Source organism: Eschscholzia californica, unplaced genomic scaffold (assembly GCF_041429995.1).
Source record: "Eschscholzia californica isolate CP2 unplaced genomic scaffold, dmEscCali1.0.p SCAF_1, whole genome shotgun sequence".
NCBI classification, from domain to species: Eukaryota; Viridiplantae; Streptophyta; class Magnoliopsida; order Ranunculales; family Papaveraceae; genus Eschscholzia; species Eschscholzia californica.
This window is the reverse complement of record NW_028238198.1, coordinates 62372012-62395139: the sequence shown is the minus strand read 5'-3', so window position 1 is coordinate 62395139 and position 23128 is coordinate 62372012. Positions and strand designations below refer to the sequence as shown.

General features: G+C 35.8%; 2 protein-coding genes and 1 long non-coding RNA gene across 4 annotated transcripts; 1 reads left to right on the top strand and 2 right to left on the bottom strand.

Moving 5' to 3' along the window:
* Window positions 1-1049: 1049 nt before the first annotated feature.
* Window positions 1050-3548, bottom strand: LOC147568075 (putative pectinesterase 14). Its single transcript, XM_086670450.1, has 5 exons — window positions 3089-3548; window positions 2803-2974; window positions 2370-2576; window positions 1734-1984; window positions 1050-1650 (listed from the first exon to the last, which is right to left on the bottom strand). Exons 1-5 carry the CDS (start codon window positions 3517-3519, stop codon window positions 1413-1415), a joined length of 1299 nt encoding a protein of 432 aa, XP_086526576.1. The 5' UTR covers window positions 3520-3548; the 3' UTR covers window positions 1050-1412.
* Window positions 3549-3697: 149 nt separating this feature from the next.
* LOC147568074 (uncharacterized) lies at window positions 3698-7810 on the top strand. Its single transcript, XR_015230954.1, has 3 exons — window positions 3698-3839; window positions 6340-7199; window positions 7312-7810. It is a non-coding gene; the product is annotated as an uncharacterized LOC147568074 (long non-coding RNA).
* Window positions 7811-8069: 259 nt separating this feature from the next.
* Window positions 8070-14853, bottom strand: LOC147568073 (uncharacterized). Of its 2 annotated transcripts, XM_086654521.1 has the most exons (17): window positions 12899-14702; window positions 12706-12811; window positions 11685-11765; window positions 11478-11559; window positions 11332-11391; window positions 11157-11209; window positions 10901-11067; window positions 10304-10517; window positions 10060-10117; window positions 9877-9933; window positions 9529-9774; window positions 9091-9152; window positions 8935-8991; window positions 8750-8843; window positions 8505-8645; window positions 8275-8405; window positions 8070-8229 (listed from the first exon to the last, which is right to left on the bottom strand). In XM_086654521.1, exons 1-16 carry the CDS (start codon window positions 14280-14282, stop codon window positions 8295-8297), a joined length of 2973 nt encoding a protein of 990 aa, XP_086510647.1. In that variant the 5' UTR covers window positions 14283-14702; the 3' UTR covers window positions 8070-8229; window positions 8275-8294. The 2 variants fall into 2 exon arrangements, with proteins under 2 accessions (XP_086510647.1, XP_086510646.1); XM_086654520.1 differs by having other exon boundaries at window positions 8070-8405; window positions 12899-14853.
* Between the last annotated feature and the right edge of the window lie 8275 nt (window positions 14854-23128).

Below are 23128 nucleotides of genomic sequence, written 5' to 3'. Positions count from 1 at the left end.
AGATACCTACATAAAAAAACGACAAAAAAAAACCAAATTAAATACATATTCTTCTAATTTCATTTCTTCTCTTTTCTAATTTCTCTTCAAACTTCAATCTCACATTTCTATTTGATTCTCTAAGAGGGTTTATTAACAATTACATATGTTCCTTTAATTTTTCTTTGTTTATGTCTAGATTCTTATTGTTACTTCTAGTAAATTAAAATATTTATGTTGATTAGTATATAGTTTTGTTATTATCTCATTAGATTGTTATGGTTCTAAGAAATAATTTATGCGGTTCCCGAAAAAAACATTAGATCAAGATTTGGTTAAATCACAAATGAGAGCTACAAAGAAATTCGTTAAGAAAAAACAAGCTGAAACTGATAACCAAATAAAATTTTGGTTGAAGAATCATTTTTTTCAACTTAAAATGCAGGGTCCGATTGACATGTTAACGTAGGACTCCCAAAACTCAGGGCCGGTACTGGATATACCTTCTAAAGTGGGTTGGTTGTGGCTTTAGCTATAACGATTATGTTTAATGTTATTTCACTCCAACACTCAAAATATCATCCCATTCTTTGACAGCTTTAGTGGTTTGCCTTTACTCACGAAAAGTGTGTTCCCGTAAGTACTTATAGTAAGCTGAAGCGCAAGAAGGTCCATCCAAGATTTTGAAAAAAAATCAATGCCAATGTTTATCTAGTTGATCATATAAGAATTGCAAATACTTTTAATGTGATACATATTTATACTTTTTATCTAGATGCATCTTTTATGCTAAAAATCTCAAGTGTCAAATTCTTTTCAAGCTGGAAATTGGCCAAAAAATTCATGGAAAAAAACTGACGAAATTGAATCTACGGATGTTGGAATTGGACGATATATTGATTGTTGAAGCGCAATAACATTATGCAAAATCGTTGCCGCTAATGCCACGGTCGCCACCCACTTTGGGAGTCAAATTCTCTCTTTTAGGACATCAAATCGGATCAATATATTTATTCGTTCGATTAGGTTTAAGAAACCATAATGCAATACAAAAAAGATTCCATAATTGTTTTAACTAATGTCGTATATTAATAAAATTTCGATATTTCTTTTACTCTTTGGGAGTTTTAGTTTTGGACACTGATCTGGAAAACAATATAAGTTTTGTGCTGCACCATTGTCCCTCGAAGTCTTGAATGCCCCTAAAACCAAAACATTATTCCCCAAAGCGACGGGGAATATTTAAATACACGCTTACGCACTCACTTTTCACTTGACTTTGTAAATTCAATAGGGCTAAGTTAGTGTTAACTCAGTCATTACATTATATCACACACACATATATGTTGGTGTTTCTCTCGTCCATCTTTTCTTAAACTAACGAATGAGTAATTAATAGTTGTTGAACTCCATCATTAAATTGATAACATCAACTAATATGTCTTGACGTAGTCTTCTTCTTCATCATCGTCATTACTGTCATCTTTAATATATCTATCAATAAGATATGATTTATAAACTTCCCGACGGAGAAGCCAATTATTCCCATCTATATATGATACATCCAAGAATGAAAGTGCTTCAGATTGACTAAGTTGTTTACTATATGGTACTCGATATGTATAATTTGATCCTGGTCCCACACATTCGTATTCTCCAAAGAAAACAGTCCTACAAAAAAAAATATACACAATAAGAACAAGAATGATATATTTGTCAATGTAGATAAGAAGATAGTAGAATCAATCTCTTACTGATCTCTAGACGGATCATTCCAATTATTCCATCCATCTGCAGATATGATATTCGACATATATGTTTTAGCGAAAACAACAGATGAATAAGCTCCCCAAGCTCGTCCGAGCCACACTCTCCCTGTTCCAGCAATGTTGCAGTTCACAAATGAAAACCCTGTTTTTTCGTTCGTCGATTGTCTTCCATGAGCTGCTATAGCTCCACTAATTCCAATTGAAACATCGTTTGCTATTGACTTGATGATACATTCCTGCTCACAATAAAAGTATAAGCAATCCAAATATCTAGACTTCCATTGTTTCAGATTGTTCTACATTTTATGGCTCTAATACTAATTGTTACAACCATTTGAGTAAAATTTCCCCTCTGCCGTGTTTATGATGCCCTATTATTCATGTATGTTTAGTTGAGTTGGGCCTATACCACCTTTTTTTTGGGCGTTGATACCAACGTTGGGTGGTCTTGGGGCCTCATTCATCCTAACGATGGATCTGGGGCTTTCCAACCTCATAAACCTATTATCATACCCTTTATTACAAACTATGTACGAGACATTATCTGGACAACATATCGTTCTAGAGGAGACTGAAGTAATATGTTTGTAAGTTTATGTTAAGATGGGATTAACATTTTACCTCATAGAGAGATCTAGCATTTCCAAAGATGAAATCGATAGAACCTTGGATAAAGCAATCTCTAAAATAATGCCTTCCTTGATCATCATGAAGTGTGTCTTGAGCACCATAAAACCCACAACCATAAAATGCAGCTTGGTCTCCAGCAATCCTGAAAGCTATTGCTTGAGCTCCAATTTCACCAGGTAATGGAACAGGAGCTGCATTCTGTATCAAAGTAATTCACACCATAAAAAAGTCATGACTCAATAATTGTTGGGAAGTTTGGGGATTTCTCACCCACCCCAAAAAGCTAGTTCAAGAGTTGCAACTTTTCTCTTTACTTATGAACTGTCTAATGCTTCTTCCGTGACCAATGTGGGATTATCCCAACAATAACAATATTGAAGTTACATTGTCGAAGTTACACGTATATTATCAGAAAGAAAATTACCTGAAAACTTATATTATAAGCTACAAAATTGGCAGCAAAGACGGCGGCTGTATAGCTGTAAATTGTCCCTCCTGTAGAGTTGGCAGTGTCGTTCCAAACAATCGACGTACTTAAATAACCTCTGCCTTCTAGTATCAAATTTGTCTTGTTAACAGAGACAACAACCTTCTCCCTATAAGTTCACACATTCATGGTTATTTTGACATTATATTCTTGAAAAAACACCAAAAAAACAAAAATTTGTTTTAAGCTTAAAACTTTGCATAAAAAATGTAGAATTACCTACCTATAAACACCAGAATCAATAATAATAAGGGTTCTAGTAGGACTAAGATCAGGAACAGCATCAACTGCCTTTTGCACACTAGTAAAATTCGCGCAACCTTTCAAATCTACTGTTAAAGTAATTGATACATTATAATTAGCTGCAATACTAGACTTCCATTTGGTGTTGTCACATGTAATTTTATGGTTAGGATGATGATGGTGATGACGGTGGTGATGTTTTGACGATCGACCGATTATGTTATTTAACAGAGATATGAAGCCTTCAAGTCCAGTTTGTTTGACAACCTTACTAGTTATGGAAGATGAAGAGAAGAAGGTATAATTGAGAGAAAAAAGAATAGAAAGTAGAGCAATAGAAAGAGTTAGGAACCAAAATAAAAAATTGGGTTTTCTTGATCTGGTTGAGGTGAAAGAATTGTTGTTATTCATGTTTTTGGTGAGTGAATGGTTAGTGTGGTGTGAGATTTTTTTTAGGTGGGTAGTGGTGAGTATTTATTTGTGAAGAAAAAAGGGAGGTGTAAAAAATAACGTGAGATGTAAGAAATATGTGTTTTTATATTTAGTTGATATGATTATTATTACAATTTTTGGTCTAAAAGCAAGTAGAGGGTGGTGGTGGAATGAATGAATGAATGAAATATTCAATTGTGGAGATTGGGAAGTCCTTAAGCAACAGAGAGGAGGAACCAAAAGACAAGTAGAGGAAGAAAGAGGTGATTTTGGTTATGATTAATACAGAGGTGATAGTGGTGAGGTTTGTCTTTCTAAATGCACTTTTTAATACTAAATAAGTTGGAAGAGGTGGCTACATAGAGCAATTTTGGGCCTCGGCCTCTTCGGTCCAGTCGGGGGCGCTTGAGGCTGAGCTAAGGCTCAATTCCGAGCAAGCCCTCAGTCGAATTTCAACATATATTCGACTGAGGGCTTCTCTCTATATGATCGTTGGAGTCTCAACGGACAACGGTGATGTGGGGAGTCCCCATGGCTATTGGATTTGCTCCAACTGCCAGATCCAAAATTGGGTTGGTTCCGTATTTGAAGAGAACCGACCCATAACTTCAAAAAAATAAAAATAAAATTGAATGTTAAAGTAAAAATAGTTCATACACCTGTTTTCCATATACACAAGATCACACACGTTTTTCACACACCCATAAAAACTCGCACACGTGTTTTACACATGCACAAATTTTAGGTCTAAACCCCTCTTGAATTGGAGTTGATTTTTGAGATAGAGCTCCTTGATTTAATTATAGTTAAAAAGAAGCGGTTTTTAGACCTAAGACCCTCTTGAGTTGGAGTTACTTTCACAAAAAAAATAAATCTTGTTAGCTTATGAAGGTTGCGTCCCTCACCCACCTATTTTCTGAATCAGCCCAGCTCAGGCGAGGAGCCAATCCAACTTTGAAAATGATTTATGGGCCACCCATGTGACCCCATGCAGCTAATAGGAGGGCAAAATTAGGGGTGAGCAACGGTCGGTTTTTGTCGGTTTTGGCTCGAGCCGAAGCCGAACCAATAAGTGACGGTTTGACTAAATCGTTGGCCGAAGTCGAGCCTATCATTCGGCCGGCCGACGTGGTTCGATTCGGTTTGGTTCGGCTCGGTTGAGTTCGATTGATCGGTTTAGCCGAACACAATTTAAAGAAAACTGTAAACTAATGTTATTCATTTCATTGCATATGCGAAAATAAAAATTAAGAACCTATCATACTTTTCCGCCATTACATATGTCGAGAATGAAAATTAAAAATTCATCGTACTTTTCCACCATTATAAAAAAAAAGGAGAAGTGTGAATACAAAATTTATAATTTTAAGTTACTAACTAAGAATGGGTTGTGGTAAATAGAAAATCAGTGAAGACTTACCTTTGAGACCTTTCAATCAAGTTGAATAGGTGGTTGATGAAGGTGACAACAACAACTAGGAATGAGGATGGATAATAGTATGGAGGACTTAAATTAGGGGTTTTTTTAATTTTTTTTCCTCTTTAGTTTAACACTTTCTAACTTTACAAAATTATTATTTCATTTTTCCTTAGAGTTCAGTCGGTTCGGTTTGGGCGGTTTCTAGAAACTCAAGTCGAGGCCAAACCAAATCGATTTTGGGTTGTTCGGTTTTTCGGCCGAACCAAGTCGAAAGGTAATCGGTTCGGCCCAAAAATCGATCGGTGCGGTTCGACTTGGTTTGGTTCGGCCAATTGGTTCAGTTTTTGCTCACCCCTAGGCAAAATCATCCTTTCACACAAATAAAATGATAATTTTGCCTCTTGTGTCTTATGAGGCGGTCACATAGACTCAACTTAGGGGTACCCGTATCATGCCGATCCAACTTCTAATTTTACCTCATGCATTCTATTGTTCCATGAAAGAAAAAAATGAGGAATAATTAGTATTTTACTTTTATCCTGTTTGTTTTTGTTTGCTATTTTTTATTTTTATTGAAAGACAATAATATATTAAGGCCAGCGCTTTGGAAAAAGCTAAATAGTTTTCGGGGTGTGAAATTTTAAAGGGAATATGCAAAATTTTTCGGGGTAACATATTTTATGGGGAATATTTTTTACCTCTCTCTCTCCCCTCCTCACCTCTCTCTCTCCCCACCTCACCTCTCTCTCTCCCCACCACTCTCTCTGTCTTCTCCGACCAGGTCGCAGGCCGGAAAATTTTTCGGCCGACGACCTGAAAAAAAAGATATATAAAAAAAATTCACTCACTCTCTCTCTCTAGAAACTCCGGCGAAGGGAAACCCCTTCGCCGGAGAAACCGATCTGGCCTGTTCTTCAACATACCGATCTGACCTGTTAAAGAACAGACCGATCTGATCTGTTGAAGAACAAACCAGTTTCTGTCCGTTCTTCAATAGATCGGAACTCCAACGAAGGGAAACCCCTTCGCCGGAGTTTCTAGAGAGAAAGAGAAAGATTTTTTTTTTCAGGTCGGAGAAGACAGAGAGAGTGGTGGGGAGAGAGAGGTAAACAATATTCCCCATAAAATAAAATTGTTAAACAAAATTGACCAATTTTTTACCAAGTCTTCACACCTCAGAACTATTTTGCTTTCCCCAAAGCGCTGACCTATATTAAAGAAAACTCTGAATACAAGAGATTATTACTTGGGAATGTTATGGACCCAAGTCTTTACAAAATGAGATATGAATAGCTATAGTAGTTAGTTTAGGAGCTTTCTCATTGCACTTCCTATCACAGTAAGAAATTTCATGGAAATAATTTTCTTTTGTTTTCTAGATTTTCTATTTTCTTCAGAGTAGCTTGAGAGATGAAAAAAATGGGTTGGAGGCCCAAAAGTTGAAGGGTTAATGAGAGTTCGCCCTAACGTGTACAAGAAATTAGGCACAGGTCCAAAGCGTCAGTTTGTGTACTGTTTGCTGACATTTTTCCTTTCCAGGTGTACATTTATTGTTTTTTTTTCTTCCTCCTTTACCCTTGCACTGTACATTGATAACCAAACTTTCCTTTTTTACTTATTTCTCTCTATAGTTTCTTTATCATTTCTCAATAAACTTTACAGAAATTTTATTTATTCTCTCTCTAAAATTTTATCTACAACATAATGAAGTAAAGATTAATAGGATTTTAAGAAGAAACTTGAAGGATTCATCATCAAAAATACATAAAGTATTTCTTGAACAAACCCTCTAAGAAGCTCCAACCCTATTTCGCCAAAAAAACACAACCAGATCTGCCCTGGGATTCTCAAGAAGAATAGGGGGTCCACGTAAGCAAGGTCAATCCCTTACACTCTGAACGTGCGAAGGCAGAAGCGCGCCGCACGCTTACGGACTTAATCTCGAATCTTCCTAAAGATCTCAGTCGCTACGATCCTAAGTGTTTAATTAACGTGGACTTCAAGAGTCTCAAAGGAGGAAACATTTGTTAGAAGATATATCAACTCGGCAGGATAGCTGAGAAGTATCCTTGAACAAAAGAACTTCTAATTATCTTAGATACGAGATAAATTAAAAAGGAACCCCTAACTACGAAGGGTAGCCTTAATCCTGAACTTTGGATCAAAACCGCTTCATCCCCACCGTCTGTCACAGTCTCCTAAGCAGTCTATAAAAGGGAACCTCATCACCTTCACCAAGGTAAACTCAATAAGTTCCACAAGGATCACTCAATATTCAATACTCAATCTTTTAAATGCAAAGGGTAATCTGACTGTATTGAGCGTCAGAGAGGTTTCCGAACTCTTTGCAGGTTTTTAGGAGCGGGAACCAAAGGAAGGAGTATTGATCCAGACGGAGCATCATTCAATCAGGCGATTCAGCATCAATGTCTCAATTCCCTGACTGATAACCGAAGGTGACATTTTCGACATCAACACATCTACTTTGATTTTGAGAAACAGGGCAGGGGAGGATTCCACATTGTTTGCTTTGCAAGTTGATTACGATACTGATCCTTTTGGAATAGTCTTTTATCATTTTGGTACTTTACCAAGGTTTGAATCTTGTTCACTATTTCCAACGGGTGTATGCGAGTCCTTTGAAATTGGAAGTGACGTCTAGCTTTCTAAATCATCTAGGGGATGACAGGGAAGAGTGACTGTGTTGTTTTATACCTTTTTTTTATGATCTTGTTTCCATCTGTGGATCCATTCAGTCAAGGATTTCTGCTATGGCGGAATTCATGTTTAAATAAACCTAAATGTTTCGAGCATGATCACAATGAAGTAACACATATTCCGTTGTTTCAATGTCCTTATAAGAATTCGAACATGAATTCACTTTGCCAATGTGTTTAGATTTTCTTTGTAGAGCGGGCAGAGCTTCAATAGAGCATTTCAACTGAAAGAGTAAAGATCCCGACCAGTTAACTCTGTCTCTTAAAACTGGGGAGTTAACTCTGTCACCCGACCAGAGATTACAACACTTACCAGAAGTTCATGTTTAAAAATCCCTAATCATCTATTGTATAAAACCAAACCAATGAAACCATATTAAATACTTTCAACATTCAAAATCTATCAATCCATTTATAATTCAAAACTTATTAACTTTTTTTGTGACTTGATTTCCAATCTATCTAAATTCATACCAGAAAGGAGTATGCCAACATTTAAAACTTATGAAGATCAGAACATACAAAAACAGATCAGCTTACAGAATGCATTTGTTTGTCTAGAGAGAGAGACAGAGAGAGAAAGAGAGAGAGAGAGAGAGAGAGAGAGAGAGAGAGAGTCAGCTTTTCGCCACTGTTTTAATGGTGATTCGACAGCTTGGGACGGCTTTGTGTAGCATAGAAGTTCCTTGAAAAAGTGTCACCTGACAGTGCTTCCTGCACTCTTTCACCTGTTGAGACAATCAAATTACAGGTTAGTCTTAATATAACAAATATGAGAAAAGAAAAAATAACATATTACAGAGAAAACAATAATCCCCTAAAATAACCTGATCACTACTCATCTTAATGAAACCAAATTTGTTGGTCCATAAAGATTCAGCTTCTCCAGCAGCTGGGACAACAATCTTCTTCACATTCAAGAACCACAAGTATCTCTCTATGCAAGAGAATAATGCCTCAAAGTAGCCCTATAAAAGAGGAACAAAATTCAATCCAAATGTCCAACAAAAGATAGTATTATACTAAAATATGGATTAAGAGAAGGAATGATCAGGAAAACATATCAACTTACCTGTCCTTGATACTCCTTGCTTGTAGCAACTAATGGAAGCTCTGCCACTTCCGTACCAAATACTCGAAGAAGTGCGACTGATACCACAGAAGAGCTGCACAAGTAGTAGCAAGAAAAATCAGAATGAGAGTCATGAGGCCAAGTTTCAGAAAACCAAATTAAGACCAAGTTGGGATACTCCTTACTTCACGGTCAATACTACACAATACATCCCTCGGAAGTCTTGGTCGTTTCTATTCCCACTGTATAGGCCAAAAGTTATTTCAGATCAAAATAACAAAATTATAGGCAAAAAGTGAGCAACAAGAAAATTTATTGAATAAGATGAAGACTTTGCTTACCCATAAAGCATGGGTGGGATAAGATCGCCACCTAATCCGTCAACTATTGGGTCAAAAGTGTCCTGACCAAGAAAGATGTAAAAGAATGATGATTATCGACTTGAATAAAAAAGGGTATGCAGAGAGAGGATCGAGAAAGTTCAAAATAAAAGGCAAACTAAAAAATGGAACTAATAAAATCCCATGCTTGAAAGTTGATTATTCTTCTAAGTCACTGAATTCCGGAAGGAACTTCCTCTATTAGCAATTTTCTTTTACTAGGAAAGTTCTGGAGAGAGAACAATTCAAAGTTTTCGGAAGTTAAGAGACTCTAAGTATGTTATTTTGAATTTCCCACTTATTTAATCCTGGAACGCTTGCAGGAAATATGTTCTTGATAAGGTTTGGTGCATTACAGAAAAACCAGAGTATCTTGATAAAGCTCAGACGAAAACTTACATGGAAGATTGCTAAAGCCTCATGAAGCAGTGATTTACTCTCAGGACAGTGTCTTTTGCCAGAAAGAAGCGTCCACTTTATATCATGATCTGCATCATCAATCAAACCTTTTTCCTCGCGCTTCTTCTTTATACTACTTAAGATATTGGTGGGGAGCTTTTGTGATCCACCCTTAATCGACTTGTACAATTTAGTAAGAATTGTACAGCACTCTGCAGAGCAGAACCAACTCCCTCGTGGCAATTCCTGTGATATAGCTTGTTAGTCCAAAAGGCAGAAAGTTGTACTGGAGTCTGGACAGAAAGAAAAGGGATTTGCGAATAAGATACATCATGATGTTTTACACACCTTTAGATCTGCCATATTGTTATCCTTCAGACACCCAACATGGTATTCCTTCTCACACTGATTCAAATCGTACAATCAATTGAAATTTAAACATGAGCAATTACGATTTACGAATATACACACATGTCATACTGAAAAGCATTTAAGTACTGGTAAATAAAACTTGAGGAGAAAAAAGAGTACCTGATCACAAATTATTACTGTTCGCGAATCAAACACAGATTTGCTGAAGTCCTGGCATCTACATTGAAAGAAAGAAGAAAAGGGTGAGTAATTAGCGGGAAAAACTATAGGCTAAAGTTAGAGGAAAAAACTATTAATAGATGGAACAACCTAGTCGATTTTAGTTTGGCTTGGTATGCTATGATATATTAATACCACACAATCACATAGTTCTGTTTTATAATGGGCCATTGGGATGATTTACCTGCATAATGTGCATCCACCAACAACTTCACTTTCAAAAGTTTCAACAATTCTTATGCATCTTTTGGATATTTCTTCTATAGGATCAACTCCATCAACCCTCCCAGCAGCCACTGCATTGGCATTAGATGCACCTATTCCTTCTCTTCTGAACATATTTTCGCAACATGAACAGTACCATTTACCTTCTGGGGTGCTTGATAGACCTACACATACTGTGACAGGGAATGACAGAACAAATCAAAACCAAGAAAAGCTCATTTGGTACAACTAATTAACTAAGATTATTAGTAACAATCGTGTGGGTAACTTTGAGAAGCAATATAACTTTCAAGATACTGGTAAAAGATAAACTAAAAAAAAGTGATAACATCTGAAAAATTCAGAGAATGTGACATTGACAATGATCCGAGAAGCAAATATGAGATCTCCACAGGGAAGTTCTAAAGGTGTCCCAGTGTTTGCTAAAATTTTCTGGGGGTGCATTTTGAATAGAGAGGGGGGCTTTAAACAACATCCCTCGCATACTTATAGAAACTTGTATTTAATCAGTTTCACGTACCAGAGATGTAATAAACTCGGAAAATATAAAAATTACCTTTGTGAAATGCCCTAGGGCATCCACTACAACATAAAAGATCCCCAGAATTTTCGCATATTCCACATAAGTCGTCACTGTAATTGGCAGAAAGCTTTCGACCCTTTGATAGAGAGAGTGATAATTCATGTAGTGACACACCAATCGAGGTGAAGATGTTATCATATCTAGGAGAAAACAGGAGAATTTTTTTAATAATAAGTACACAGATTGTCTAGGAAATGTTTTCAACAAATAATTCGCATAACAAACTCACGGTTTGCGTCGTGTACGAAAACCAGCATGACTTTCAAATTGGGACGGACTGACCTGCTCATTGAAAGCATTAGTAAACAAAAACCGCATTTTTTGGTATACAAAAGGAGCAAGTGGTTTTTCTTTTCACCACTTCTAAAATGCAGGTTTATTAGAAATGACCAAATCAAGTATACCTCAGAACTGCAGCATCTACAAAATATTCCAGAACCTTTTTTGTACCCTTCCAGCATTCTCTGTCCAATTACAAGAACCGTTAAAATTATGAAGTAGAAGAAGAGGCGGGCAAGAAAAATTGGAGAACATATAGAAGTGCTACAACCTGCCCCCTATTCATATAGGTCAATTCAGCTCCATCAGGTAAGCCGCCTTCCTCAAAGACCAACTTATGCAACCCCAAATCCCTAAAGAGAAGGCATTTAAAATGTTAACAGGGTCAATAGATATGTCAAAGATAAAGGCTAAGAACTCAAATTTTAACAAAATGGAATCCTTTCGAAGATGGTGCAAGCAAAGAAAGGGTACCGACTTTTTCGTTAGCTTCCCTTGAACACTCCTGTCCTGTGAGGAGAGATCCCGTAAAGCCTGTGGAGACAGACCTGACTTTGACCTGGAGAGGCCCACAAATAAACTTGAGCAATCGTTAAGGGACTTGGGTTTTAAAATACATTTTTACGCCTCAAGGCGCTTTGCTCTCACAAGGCGAGGTGGTGCCTGGAGGCGCGCCTTGATGTGTAAAAGTCGTAAAAGAAATTGCGAAAGCCAATAACATCAATCATGTAAAAGCATAATACAACAAGTTTTTCTACTTTACTACCATAGTATAAAGTCTGAAGTGTTGCCAAACAACTCAAAAGTAACACTGAAAAGTCTACTACCATCGCATATCAAGTCCACTTACCCTAAAATACATCTGTTTTTTCATGGCCTAAATACGTACGCCTCGAGACTGCGTCACCTAAAGGCGCGCCTTGAGGCGTACGCCTCGTCCGTTTTTTTCAAACATTAGGTTCAACATTGACATTAACTTTGTCTGAGATAATAGAATGGTAATAGTATATTTGTTTAAGTTATCTGACCCCGTCACAAATTCTACTATTGATTCTTTTAATGATTCTAAAGATGCCGCAACTTAAACGGGTGATGTTTCTTTCTATATTGCATTCTCTTTATGTATCGAACTAATCATCAACTATAGTTACTGTAAATGTTGTATCTGGTATCATCTTTCTCATACACATCATTCTTATGCCAATTATTAATTCATCACTAATTTTACTCTTGCAACTCTTTACACAAATATTCCAATATGAAAATTTGTTACCTAAGTTACCGCTAAACAGAGAAACCTTTCTTAACATTAAATGACTCAAACATAAGCTTTAATACCTTCTAACTAATAGTTAGAGACCCAATACAAATTAGAAACCAAATGCAAATAAGAACAACTCGAATAATGGTTTTTAATCGGAACAATTAACAATACGATTAACCCATCATGATCCTTTACCGAAGCAGATAAAAATAGCTAGAATATAACCAGGTAATACCTCAAGTTAGTACCAGTCCTATTAGCTGGGCTGCTGTAATGATTTCTTGATTCCAGGCATGAATTGCATATGGGCACTGACCTTTTGGTGTCCACGGGAACAGGCCCTATAAAAAAGATGCACAACGTTACAATATCTGAAATTGAAAACAAAGCAGACATACAAAAGAAAAATCAGTTAGGTGGAATCTCACCTTTACAGTTAACACAGATGGTAGAACTATTCAAGGGTGAAAATTCTTCATTTCGAGTTGCTTCCTGATTCTCCACATTAGTATTCATTTTCTCTTTCTTAAGTTTCAAAGCTGAACGAGTCAAACGCCTAGGTGCTTCCACTGATATGGAATTCTGTACCTCGCCATTGCAATCTATTACTAAGGATTCTGCCTTAAATTCTGTGAGTAAGCGGGACCTCTTCATGGGTTTCTCCAATGAACCGTTCTGTCCAAAACAACTATCAGAGACAGCCGCAGGCTTCACCTCAGGTTCCAAATGAGTACGAGAAAATTGCGCTGTCGATTTCTCCAAGTAAATATTATGTTTCCCACAATTTTTAGAGGTTTCTGCTGATTCTGTCATAGTTTCCAAAGCTACACGAGCACGTTTCATCGTTTTCTCCGCCAGATGGTTTGGTTCTTTGAGTTTTTCAGTGGTCAATACCATATCATCCTCAGGTACCAAATTAGAAATTGTTGGCTTCTCTAGTGGTTTTTCTTCCTCCTGTTCTGTTACTGAACTGGTAATCATCTTAATGGGTGACTCTGATATGGGAATAGGTTTTACCTCTTTATTGTCATCTAATACCATATCCTCTGCATTGGCTTCCGATTCTGATTCCGAATGAGAAAATCGCATGGCAGATTCTCCCATTATAGCATTTTCTACCTCCCTACCACCATCGATTACCATTTTTTCCCCCTTCGGCTCCATAGAGGATCGAGCAAGCTGCCTCTTAGATTTTTCAAGTAAAGTATCATGCACCTCACTATTGTCTTCAACCTTCAATTGCTCTTCCATACCTTTCAAATTTGAACCAGGAAATATCCTTGTAGATTCCGCCACTGCAACATTTGTCAAATCGCCATCGATAATTTTGGGGGTTTCCACATTTGTCTTCATCTCCTCTACACTTGAGGATTTACCCAAATCACTCTTCCCTTCCTCTCCGTCTCGACATTTCAACCGATGATCCATGTTCATGCCCTCGCTTCTTAGATCAACCCGATCGCTTTTCGATGCGCCGTTTTTCAAAATGTCTAGTGATATACTTAGGGTTTCCTCATTAACAGAGCTTTTATTCACAATCTTTAGGGTTTCCTCTTTGATAGGATTTTTTTCTATATCATTAATAATTACCTCTTTTTCTTCCTTATTAAGATAACACTTCAATCTCTTATTACTAAAAGTCACCAACTCATCAACACAATTAGGATTGTCTGGCAACTTTCTAGCTCTACTTCTAATAAACGAATCAGACCCATCTAATTGAGATTTTAGAGAATAAACAAATTCACGGTTTAATCCACTTTGAGGCATTGATAAAACAACACACCCCTCAGAATCTCTACGATTTGCCATTCGGCTCAAATCAAACGGGCAGATTAAATCAACAATCAAATCTATTGAGTTTACAAATATTCAAAATCCAATAACCAGAACGCTAAAACCCTAAGCAAATCTCTAATCCGAAGAACAAAACGATAATATCAATAACTATAAAATTAAATTGAATTGAACCCTAAAATCTATAATCAATTGAGTATAAGAATCAAACCGAGAAAAGTTGAATCTCCAATCTTCTTCCTCTTTCTGTTCACAAAATCCACACAATGAACGCAATAAATAAGTTCTTTTGCGAGATATCAAGAACAGGAAATAGTTAGGGTTTCGCAAAATTTAGAAAGAAAGATTATCGAGTCTTCTTCTAAAAAGGAAATTGCATATTTAACAGTTTTCTTGTATACCTAAAACACCCCCTAAACCCTTTCCACAAAATTCAATTGCCCTAAGATTTGTCCGCCATTTAACAAAATTCCATGGGTATTTTAGTCATTATAATAAGACAAGGGTAACTTAGGTATTTTACACAAGAGTAGAATCTTTTTGCGGTGAATCGGAGAGGCGCGAATTTTTGAAAGATATATGAGCCAATAGAAAGTGGGAGAACGAATCGGTTGGAATATTTGATTATCGCGGGAATCCGGTTATCTTACTTTGAATTTTTCTTGGAGTAAGATAAAAAGCGGGAAAATTAAAACGTGGTGCCACGTGGACATATTCCTATAGCCGTTATAGTACAAATTGAGGGAATATATATTTTTTTTTGTTCAAAGGAATATAGTTGGTTGGTGGGAACTATTTTGGTCCCAAAACTACACCTTTATTTCATTTCGAAAATTACATATATCTTGATTTGATAAAAGATTTGAAAGATGCAACTATTAGACTGTGTTTCTGTAGATGTCAACAAGGTGATGGCAGTAAATGCGCATTTTGATAGAGTGATTTAATAAGACATCTTGTTTCGAACATATACATATCTCATATTGATTAGGCGAGTATACTGGTTCAAAGTATTTCGACGTTTTTTTTATCTACAAGGGAGATGTTAAAACTAAGATAAAATTAGTAGAGATCAAGAAATTTTAGAAATAGTTGAAGAGCCCATTTTAAAATTGCTTGAATATATAATGACAACACATCTTACATAAAGGAATAAAGTGCCTTCATGACAAATCTCACACTACACTTTCATTAAAGGGATTCATGAAACTAACTGGAACACAAAAACATAAAATAATTAGATAGAACCCAGAGAGAAAGGAACTACATGGGATCAGCCTACACAATGGAGCAATATGTACAGTATGGCTAAGTTTGAAAAATATACATGCCGAGGAGAATGAAATTGCTCTTTTCGTAAAGTATTGGGGATTTGCGCGCACATTGTAGCCACGTGCGGACTATGGTTAAGTTGAAAGATATACATGCCGAAGAATGGAATTGCCCTTTTCGTAAATTGGGGATTCGCCCACTTATTGTAGCCATATGCGGATTATGGTTAAGTTCAAAGGTATACATGCCGAGGAATAGGATTGCCCGTTGCCGAACGACTGCTTACCACCAGTCACCCCTTACAGAGTTGCTGCCACGACGACCACCACGACGGTGAGGAAGGCTCGAGGAGCCCTCCTCACTGTGATTTGGAAGTTACAAGACAACTCTTATATAGAAGCACCAAGTATATGTGAGTTAGTACTTTAATAAGTTTTTAGATAACTTTAGTCTTTTTTTTTATGAAAAACTTTAGTCCTTAATAATTTCGACACTATGGTGTCATTTATTACCTTTTAGATCAGCTAAACTAAAGCAGTGAATAGAGATCCAATTGACATTATGGTGTCATGCTTTATATTAATTATTAAATAACTTGTTCTCATCCCCATTTGATAGACTGAAGAGCCAAATATCTATTTTTTATTTTTTATTTTTTTAGTATTTTTTGGGTAAGTGCTAATGTCGGTGGCGTATGTCATACATTCAAGTTTCAACTAGCTAAAAAGACTGAAGTTCGGGTTGTCTACTAAGCAGTCTAGGCATCTAAGCGGAAATTTCTTACTACCGGTTACAATAGTTTAGAAGATCAGAGTTCGTAAAAAAACAAACACATTTCTTCCTTGGTGAGTTGGATGTGCTTTTAAGCTCACTATTGCCTTGTGAAATTACGTTACATCGAAATATTTTTCTACCTAACCATGCCCTAGTTTAAGGGTGGGACGATTTCAAGAAATTTGTATAGGGGAAAAGTTTACGAGAATGTTACAGAAATAAAAAAGTATCTTATAACTTTCCATTAAGGGGATGTTCAGATCTAAGATGGGTTTATAAGGAGACCGGGTTTATAAGGAGACCGCCAAACTAGTTTTGAAGTTCATCCTCAAAATTTATCAATGTAACTATTATTCACTAGATAAACTTAAGCTAGTTTAGGTGGACTTTAAGCCCTCTCGAGATGTCTTTATTTGGTTTTTAAGATTTAAGTGTTAATTGTTGAAGTTTAGATGCTCTTCAAATCCTCGCGATGAAATCAACAGATTGACTATTGAGGTTTAAGAAACTCTATAGAGGCACCCATAATTGTTAGTGGCACTTCTTCGGACGAAGTAGTGTTAAATGTAGAAAAGGGAAGAGTGGAAAGCACCCCATAAATTTAAAGGCACCTCCCAAAAGCATGTGAGAAGAGAGCCCCTAACTAGGGGTGGGAAAAAGATCCGGAAGACCGCTACCCGACCCGTTCGACCGAGATAAAAAGTGTCCATGGACACCCGATGGTCATAACGGTCAGTGTCCGACCGGCCCGAAAGAATTGGCGGACGGTCACGGTCAAAATTCTATGTCGAAGGATCGACCGCTAACCGACCGGTACGAGTGACCGAATAGGTTGACCGACTAAATTGTCCTCATTTTTAGAAGTTGACCGTTGAATTTTATAGACATATGAATATATGATGGTCATTGGCTATAGTCATATAGTCCTCTGGAAGACCAAACATTAGTGCATGGCTTAATTATATCTTGTCAAATGATGATCAACTGTGTTTCTTCTTTTTTATATTTACTTTTGATTTCTTGGCTAAACATCTTCATTTGTAAGTAATTTTGCTTGTGGTAATAAAAATAAAGCTCTGAATTAAGTAAATTTATTGGAAAGCCCGGACCGAGACCGTCCGGTGTCCGACTGGCCCGGTAAAATAAACGGTCTTGGACGGTTAATGGACAAAGAATTCTTGAGAGTGACCGTCCGAGTCCGCCCGAGTAAATAGGTGGTCACCAACAATTTATGTCCGAGTCGACCGGTTCGATGAAGTTAGAGTCCGGTACCGACCGGTCCGGACCGATTCCCACCCCTACCCCTAACGCTTATGGGGTGGGGATTAAAAAATAATTTTGTACCAAATAGGCAACTAAGAGGCGCTTTTAGCAAATAGGAGAGATGCCTATAGAACTTGCCCTCACTAGATCCCTGCACTGCCAATGGTGCTTTGTTGGGCAATTTGGAGCTATAGAAGCAAAGGTCAATGTTAGGCTTGTAACCTATTTATTTCCCAACCCGAGTTGGTTGGTGAAAAAAAAAGAAGCAACATAAAGTGGGCCAATTGATGTTGATAGTAGAGAACTAGAGGCGCTATTAAAACCCTAATACATTTTTATAGATTAGGTATAAATGAGAAGGAGACAAGGTAGATAGTAGACGGGCATGAAGTACAAAATGACAGATGAATCTTGTTGATATTCATTCCTCTTTTTCTTATCTCTTTCATTGTTATTGTCATTTTGCCAATTGCCAAATGCTAAAATTCAAATTAATATATAATTCACTTTACTTACTCTTAATCATGTAACTTTTTCTTTGTAATGTGGTCATCCTAACCAAATTTCATGTATGTTAAGATGTTGACTACCAATTAGATGATCGAAACTCTACAATAACATATAAGGAAATTGTGCAAGTCATGTTTTGGTTTCATTTTAGGCCATGTTACAAGGTTGTGCGGGTTAAGAACACTCGTGAATGTACTTATGTGTCTTTTATTCCATTGAATCTCGTCCATGAATTTATACGATCAATGATGAACCATATTTTTTGTATGATTTAATACCCATACGCATGCATGCACCATAATTACCTCTCTCCATTGATAATTTATATTTTACTCGCCGTTCCCATGTATGATACATGGATATTATATTTTACTTGTTGGACCATTCTTCTGTGTTTGGATCCCCATGTATCCATAGATATTTTGTACTTATAAATATGTTCAAACTTCTAGAAACACATACATATATTATGAACTATCAATTTTTAATTTATGGAGTGGTTACTAATATAGAATCTAGAGCAACTTCGTATAATATATTGAATGTATATCATTTGTGTAGAATATAATTTTTCTCTCATCTTAAGCAATTATATGTCTTATCACTTCTTAGATTCTGTATAATATAGGGCTAAGATTTGAAATTCAATATATCAACTAAACATAAGTATATTTATTATTTATATAAGCCATTCACGTTTAAAGAGGTTGTGAAAAGAATGAAAGATAGGTTCCTCCTCTTTTAAGCAAGGATATATTATTAATAAAGTTAATATTAAGGACTCGATGCACATGAACCTAAAGTACAGGGGTGAAGTAGGTGGGTCCTTTTGTTAGGCTTTCTCCTTGTTTTTTCTTTTGATCCACGGAAGTCTTGTTATGTGGTCACGTATGTTGGTGATCAAACGACCACACTGTCTTTCAACTAAAAAAAAAAACGACCACACTGTCTTATTTTTTTCCTACCACTTTAGGCATTTTATATTTTTGATTATCCTAATGGCTTGTAGTGTTTAATCATATGTGGGTTTAATTATCCTATGGGGAGAGAAGGGATGTAGATGAAATGTCTGAGTTCCTAGCTTGTGGTTGGTCATGTCATTCAATATCTTTTTTTTTTGTTGCAAATGTCATTCAATATTTTTTTTTGTTGCGAAGCCATATTTCATTCATAAGTGATACAATTACAAAGTTACATGGATGATAATTGTTATTCCTTTGAGAACTACATGAGAATTACATAAGATAAGTTCATAGAACTCTACACAGACTCAAAAAAACCCTAAAGGTCGACAAAAGAGATCCTAAAGATCGAGAATTAAAGACCCTGAAGTTCGACAGCGCAGAATAATATTATACAAATAAAATGGAAAATTAGAAGTAGTAAGATGATACTGAAGGAGATATATTCTAAGTCCGAAGGTATGACCTTCCTGAATAAAATATATCCTAAAGTCTGAAGATATAACCTTCCGAAGGAGTGTCCTTAGACCAAGATGGCAATGCATATGATTTGACTAATAGGATAATGATGACCTTATTTGGAAGATCAATCAATCCGGTTCAATTAGGCGTCGTAATGCTTAGCTAGAAGCCGCTTACGATTGTCGGATCACTTCGGTTATCCGCGGCTAACATAGACCGGATCCTACAACGGGTTACACATAAGAATGGTAACTTGAACAGTGAGATTAGACTGATGGGAACTACTATATCGATGGATATGATCCAGTCTGATAATACTTAAAAGATAGAAAAGAATCGGACTCGAAAGAGAAGACCGAGAAGACAAAAGCACACTTTTTAGGCCGGGAAGGGAATCCCTTATAAGCGTTCCCCTGGCCGGCCATATAAGAGAAGTGGGCCGGCCAAAACAAACCCATAAGGGGCTGTTGTGGCCGGCCACACTAAAGGGGAAATCCCTAATTAGGGAATCCCAGATAAATAAAACTCTTTTGTGCTTATCTTTTCTGAGGGACTTTTAGGATTCCTTATTTGAGTAGGATTCTATTAAGATAATGTCTATATAAGGACCAGTTTAGAGTTCAGAAAAGGTGTGGAAATTTCTTAGAAGGAAATCCCTCTCTTCACACAACTATTAGAGAGAGAAGATTTTAGAGAAAATGTTCCCAATCTATCTATCAAGTCTAGAAGAAGGAGTTCTTCATCTCAACCTTCAAGAAGGTCCTAGTTGACTGAAAAGAGGGAGTTCAAGTTATACATTCGGTGTCTCAAGTAGAGGAGCTACACTTGAAGCTCTATATCTTCTGAATACTAGTTGGGATATAGTTCGTGGGAAAGCGAATCCTGGTATTTTTCTTTTTTCTAGTTCATGTATATGATCATGGACAACATATTGTTAATCATATGATGATTGAGATTCCGCTTACAACACTAGTAACATGATTAGGATATGTATTAGGTACATGTAATTCCCAACAGATACAAGTATTAAAACCAATCCAATGAAGAGATTACTTAGTCAATTCCCTTCGTTTGATTTTATTCTTTTAACCCAGATCTACAATGATGTTTATGTATGCACCTTATCCGAAGTCCATCTTCTCCTCTCCACGAATCACAACCATGAAGAGAGCGACTATGAAACCTTCAGAACCGTCTCTAAATCCGTTTTTAGAGCGATAAGGTCTCATGAAAACCGTGTTTGAATCTTCATCAATACCGTCTTTGTGCCATTACAAAACCACCCGACAATGGAATTGTTGTTAATGAAGTCTTCATCTCCCTCATTTCTTCCTCTCTGACTACTACAAAATTTTCTTATTATAGATCTAAAAGTAAAACAAAACTAGAAAAGAGAATCCGGAGGAGGGATCCCTCATCCTGTAAGCAACAAAACTTTGAAATTGCCTAAATAACTAACTCTCCCGTTGAAAGCTCTTATTCTTATTTAGTCCAGAAAAAAAAAATATTATTTTAGAAAACAACCCTATGTTTTAAGCAGTTGGGGATGCACAATTTGGAATTGTGTAAGCAAAGTTATATATTTAAACAAAAAAATTGCAAACACAATAATCATTAATCAACAAAAGAAAAGATGTCAACACAAATACGTTGTATATTATAGTGCATTACAAGTATATATCAAATTAAAAGCATAACCAGGATTTTAAGTCAGACATGACTCACCATAAGTTAAAAAAAAAATAAGAAGAGAAAAACGATTCACATGACAAATTTTGAAGGAGACACTTTCAAGTTTAATACATTCATTTAATTGTCAAACGATTTTAGTTTCTTTTTTAAGGTCAAATGATTGTTTAGAAAACTAAAACTCATAATATTTTAAATTATTTTTCCATCTAAAAAATCATCAATGACTTTTTATTGGCCTTAACACCTCTCTCAAATGTTCGAAAATCCGGAAGTTACAAATTCGATTCATTTATTCCCTTATATTAAAGGATATAAATAATAATTTTTGAGTTCCTAGTCCAAAAATCTACACCTAAACACGCAGTTAGTCCACCCTAATATTAATATAGGATTTTAAGCCAAAATAATAATTATAAAGGATATTTAGTCCAAATTAGTTAAAGTATGTCTAGATGTCAAAGTTACAGTGTTTTTCTGTTTATTGATTCTTGTTTTGTTTCATAAATTACCTGTTATTTATTGTTAAAGTTTCATATTTTATTTCATTTTTTTATGTGTTATACATAACACATTATGTATCAACAATGTTTCTTTCAAAACGGAAAAGGACTAAAACCCCATTTTCTGGAAAGATTGGACCTTAAACCCTTTTTGAACTTTATTTTGGACTTAAAACCCATGGACCCTATGAATAATATAAAGGTAAAAGGGCTTGCAAATTCCCTAGGATAGACATATGGGCCTTTATATGGCCTTTAGGGCCGAAGATGTATGTTTTTTATTATGATAGTTATAAAATTTATTCAATTCATGATGTCGTTTCGTACTATTCTTGCTGTCTGCATGGCGTACTTAATGTAATGATTCTTCGAGTTCATTTGAAAAAAAATAAAACTAAAATTAAGTATCGTTTTAGAAATTTAAATAATTACAACTGCAACTGATTATACTTTTGATTAGAAGAAGAATTTTTTTCTTTTGTGGAAAATCGAAACGTTGAAGTAGCTGAGCACAAAGCACACCGTCAATTAGTGAACTAAAATTTTATTTAAAACTATATAATTTGAAAACATAGAACTTAATTGAAAGTTAGATGAATGATGAAGAGATTTAACCCTAAGACGTCTAATGCCTCAATTAAACTAAAAGCCACTAAGCTACTACTTACATGCACAAAAATATTCACTCATAATTTGTTTTCCTTCCAAATTGCATATCTAGAATTCCCAGTTTATTCTAATATATCTAAACTTCTGAAAAAAGAAGCTCCGAGTGGATTCCGCCTATTCTCTTGTTTTCTTCTCTTCTGAAATCAATATTCTGGTGTGTCTGAAATATAATTCTGATTTCAGAAATGTATTAAGGAGATTGTAGATCAACCAAATTGCATTGTACATCAAATGGAGTGTGAAAGAGTCGTTGCGTTAAGTTGATTAATAAAGTTTAGAAATGATTTTCTTGAAATAATTTTTTGGAATGAATTTAGGGTGATTTTATGACAAAAATAAATATGACATGATATAGAACTAATTTTGGAAAGATTTTGGGAATAATAAGATATGATTTACATAAATAAGTTTAGAAAAGATTTTTGGGAAGTGATTTTAGAAATTACTTTTTAGAAATAATTAATAAAGGATGATTTACATAACAATTTTCGAGTCTAAGGTGCAAATACAGGAGGAGTAATTAGTCATATATCCACTCTTAAATCTATATAACAAAACACAATGTTTTGTGCTGACTGGGACAAACCAAGAGACAAATCCGGCCATTCGTTGCGTTTGATCTTAAATCTTGTCCAGTTGATCGCTTACCTACCTCTAAAAAACAAAATTCGTTTACCCACCCAAAATGCGTTTGATCTTACTCACATTTGCACACGTATCAAACGAACCCTAAATCTCCACCGTCCAATTTCACATT

What these genes read in the sequence shown, in the direction of transcription:
- LOC147568073 (XM_086654520.1), bottom strand. Translation starts at nt 14,282, where the DNA reads ATGGCAAATCGTAGAGATTCTGAGGGGTGTGTTGTTTTATCAATGCCT. An exon ending in CAAGGGAAGCTAACGAAAAA is followed by an intron (nt 11,560 to 11,684) that starts GTCGGTACCCTT and finishes CCTTCTCTTTAG; the next exon opens with GGATTTGGGGTTGCATAAGT. An exon ending in ATCCCACCCATGCTTTATGG is followed by an intron (nt 8,992 to 9,090) that starts GTAAGCAAAGTC and finishes TGGCCTATACAG; the next exon opens with TGGGAATAGAAACGACCAAG.
- LOC147568075 (XM_086670450.1), bottom strand. Translation starts at nt 3,519, where the DNA reads ATGAATAACAACAATTCTTTCACCTCAACCAGATCAAGAAAACCCAAT. An exon ending in ATTGATTCTGGTGTTTATAG is followed by an intron (nt 2,975 to 3,088) that starts GTAGGTAATTCT and finishes GTGAACTTATAG; the next exon opens with GGAGAAGGTTGTTGTCTCTG. An exon ending in AATGATCCGTCTAGAGATCA is followed by an intron (nt 1,651 to 1,733) that starts GTAAGAGATTGA and finishes TTTTTTTTGTAG; the next exon opens with GACTGTTTTCTTTGGAGAAT.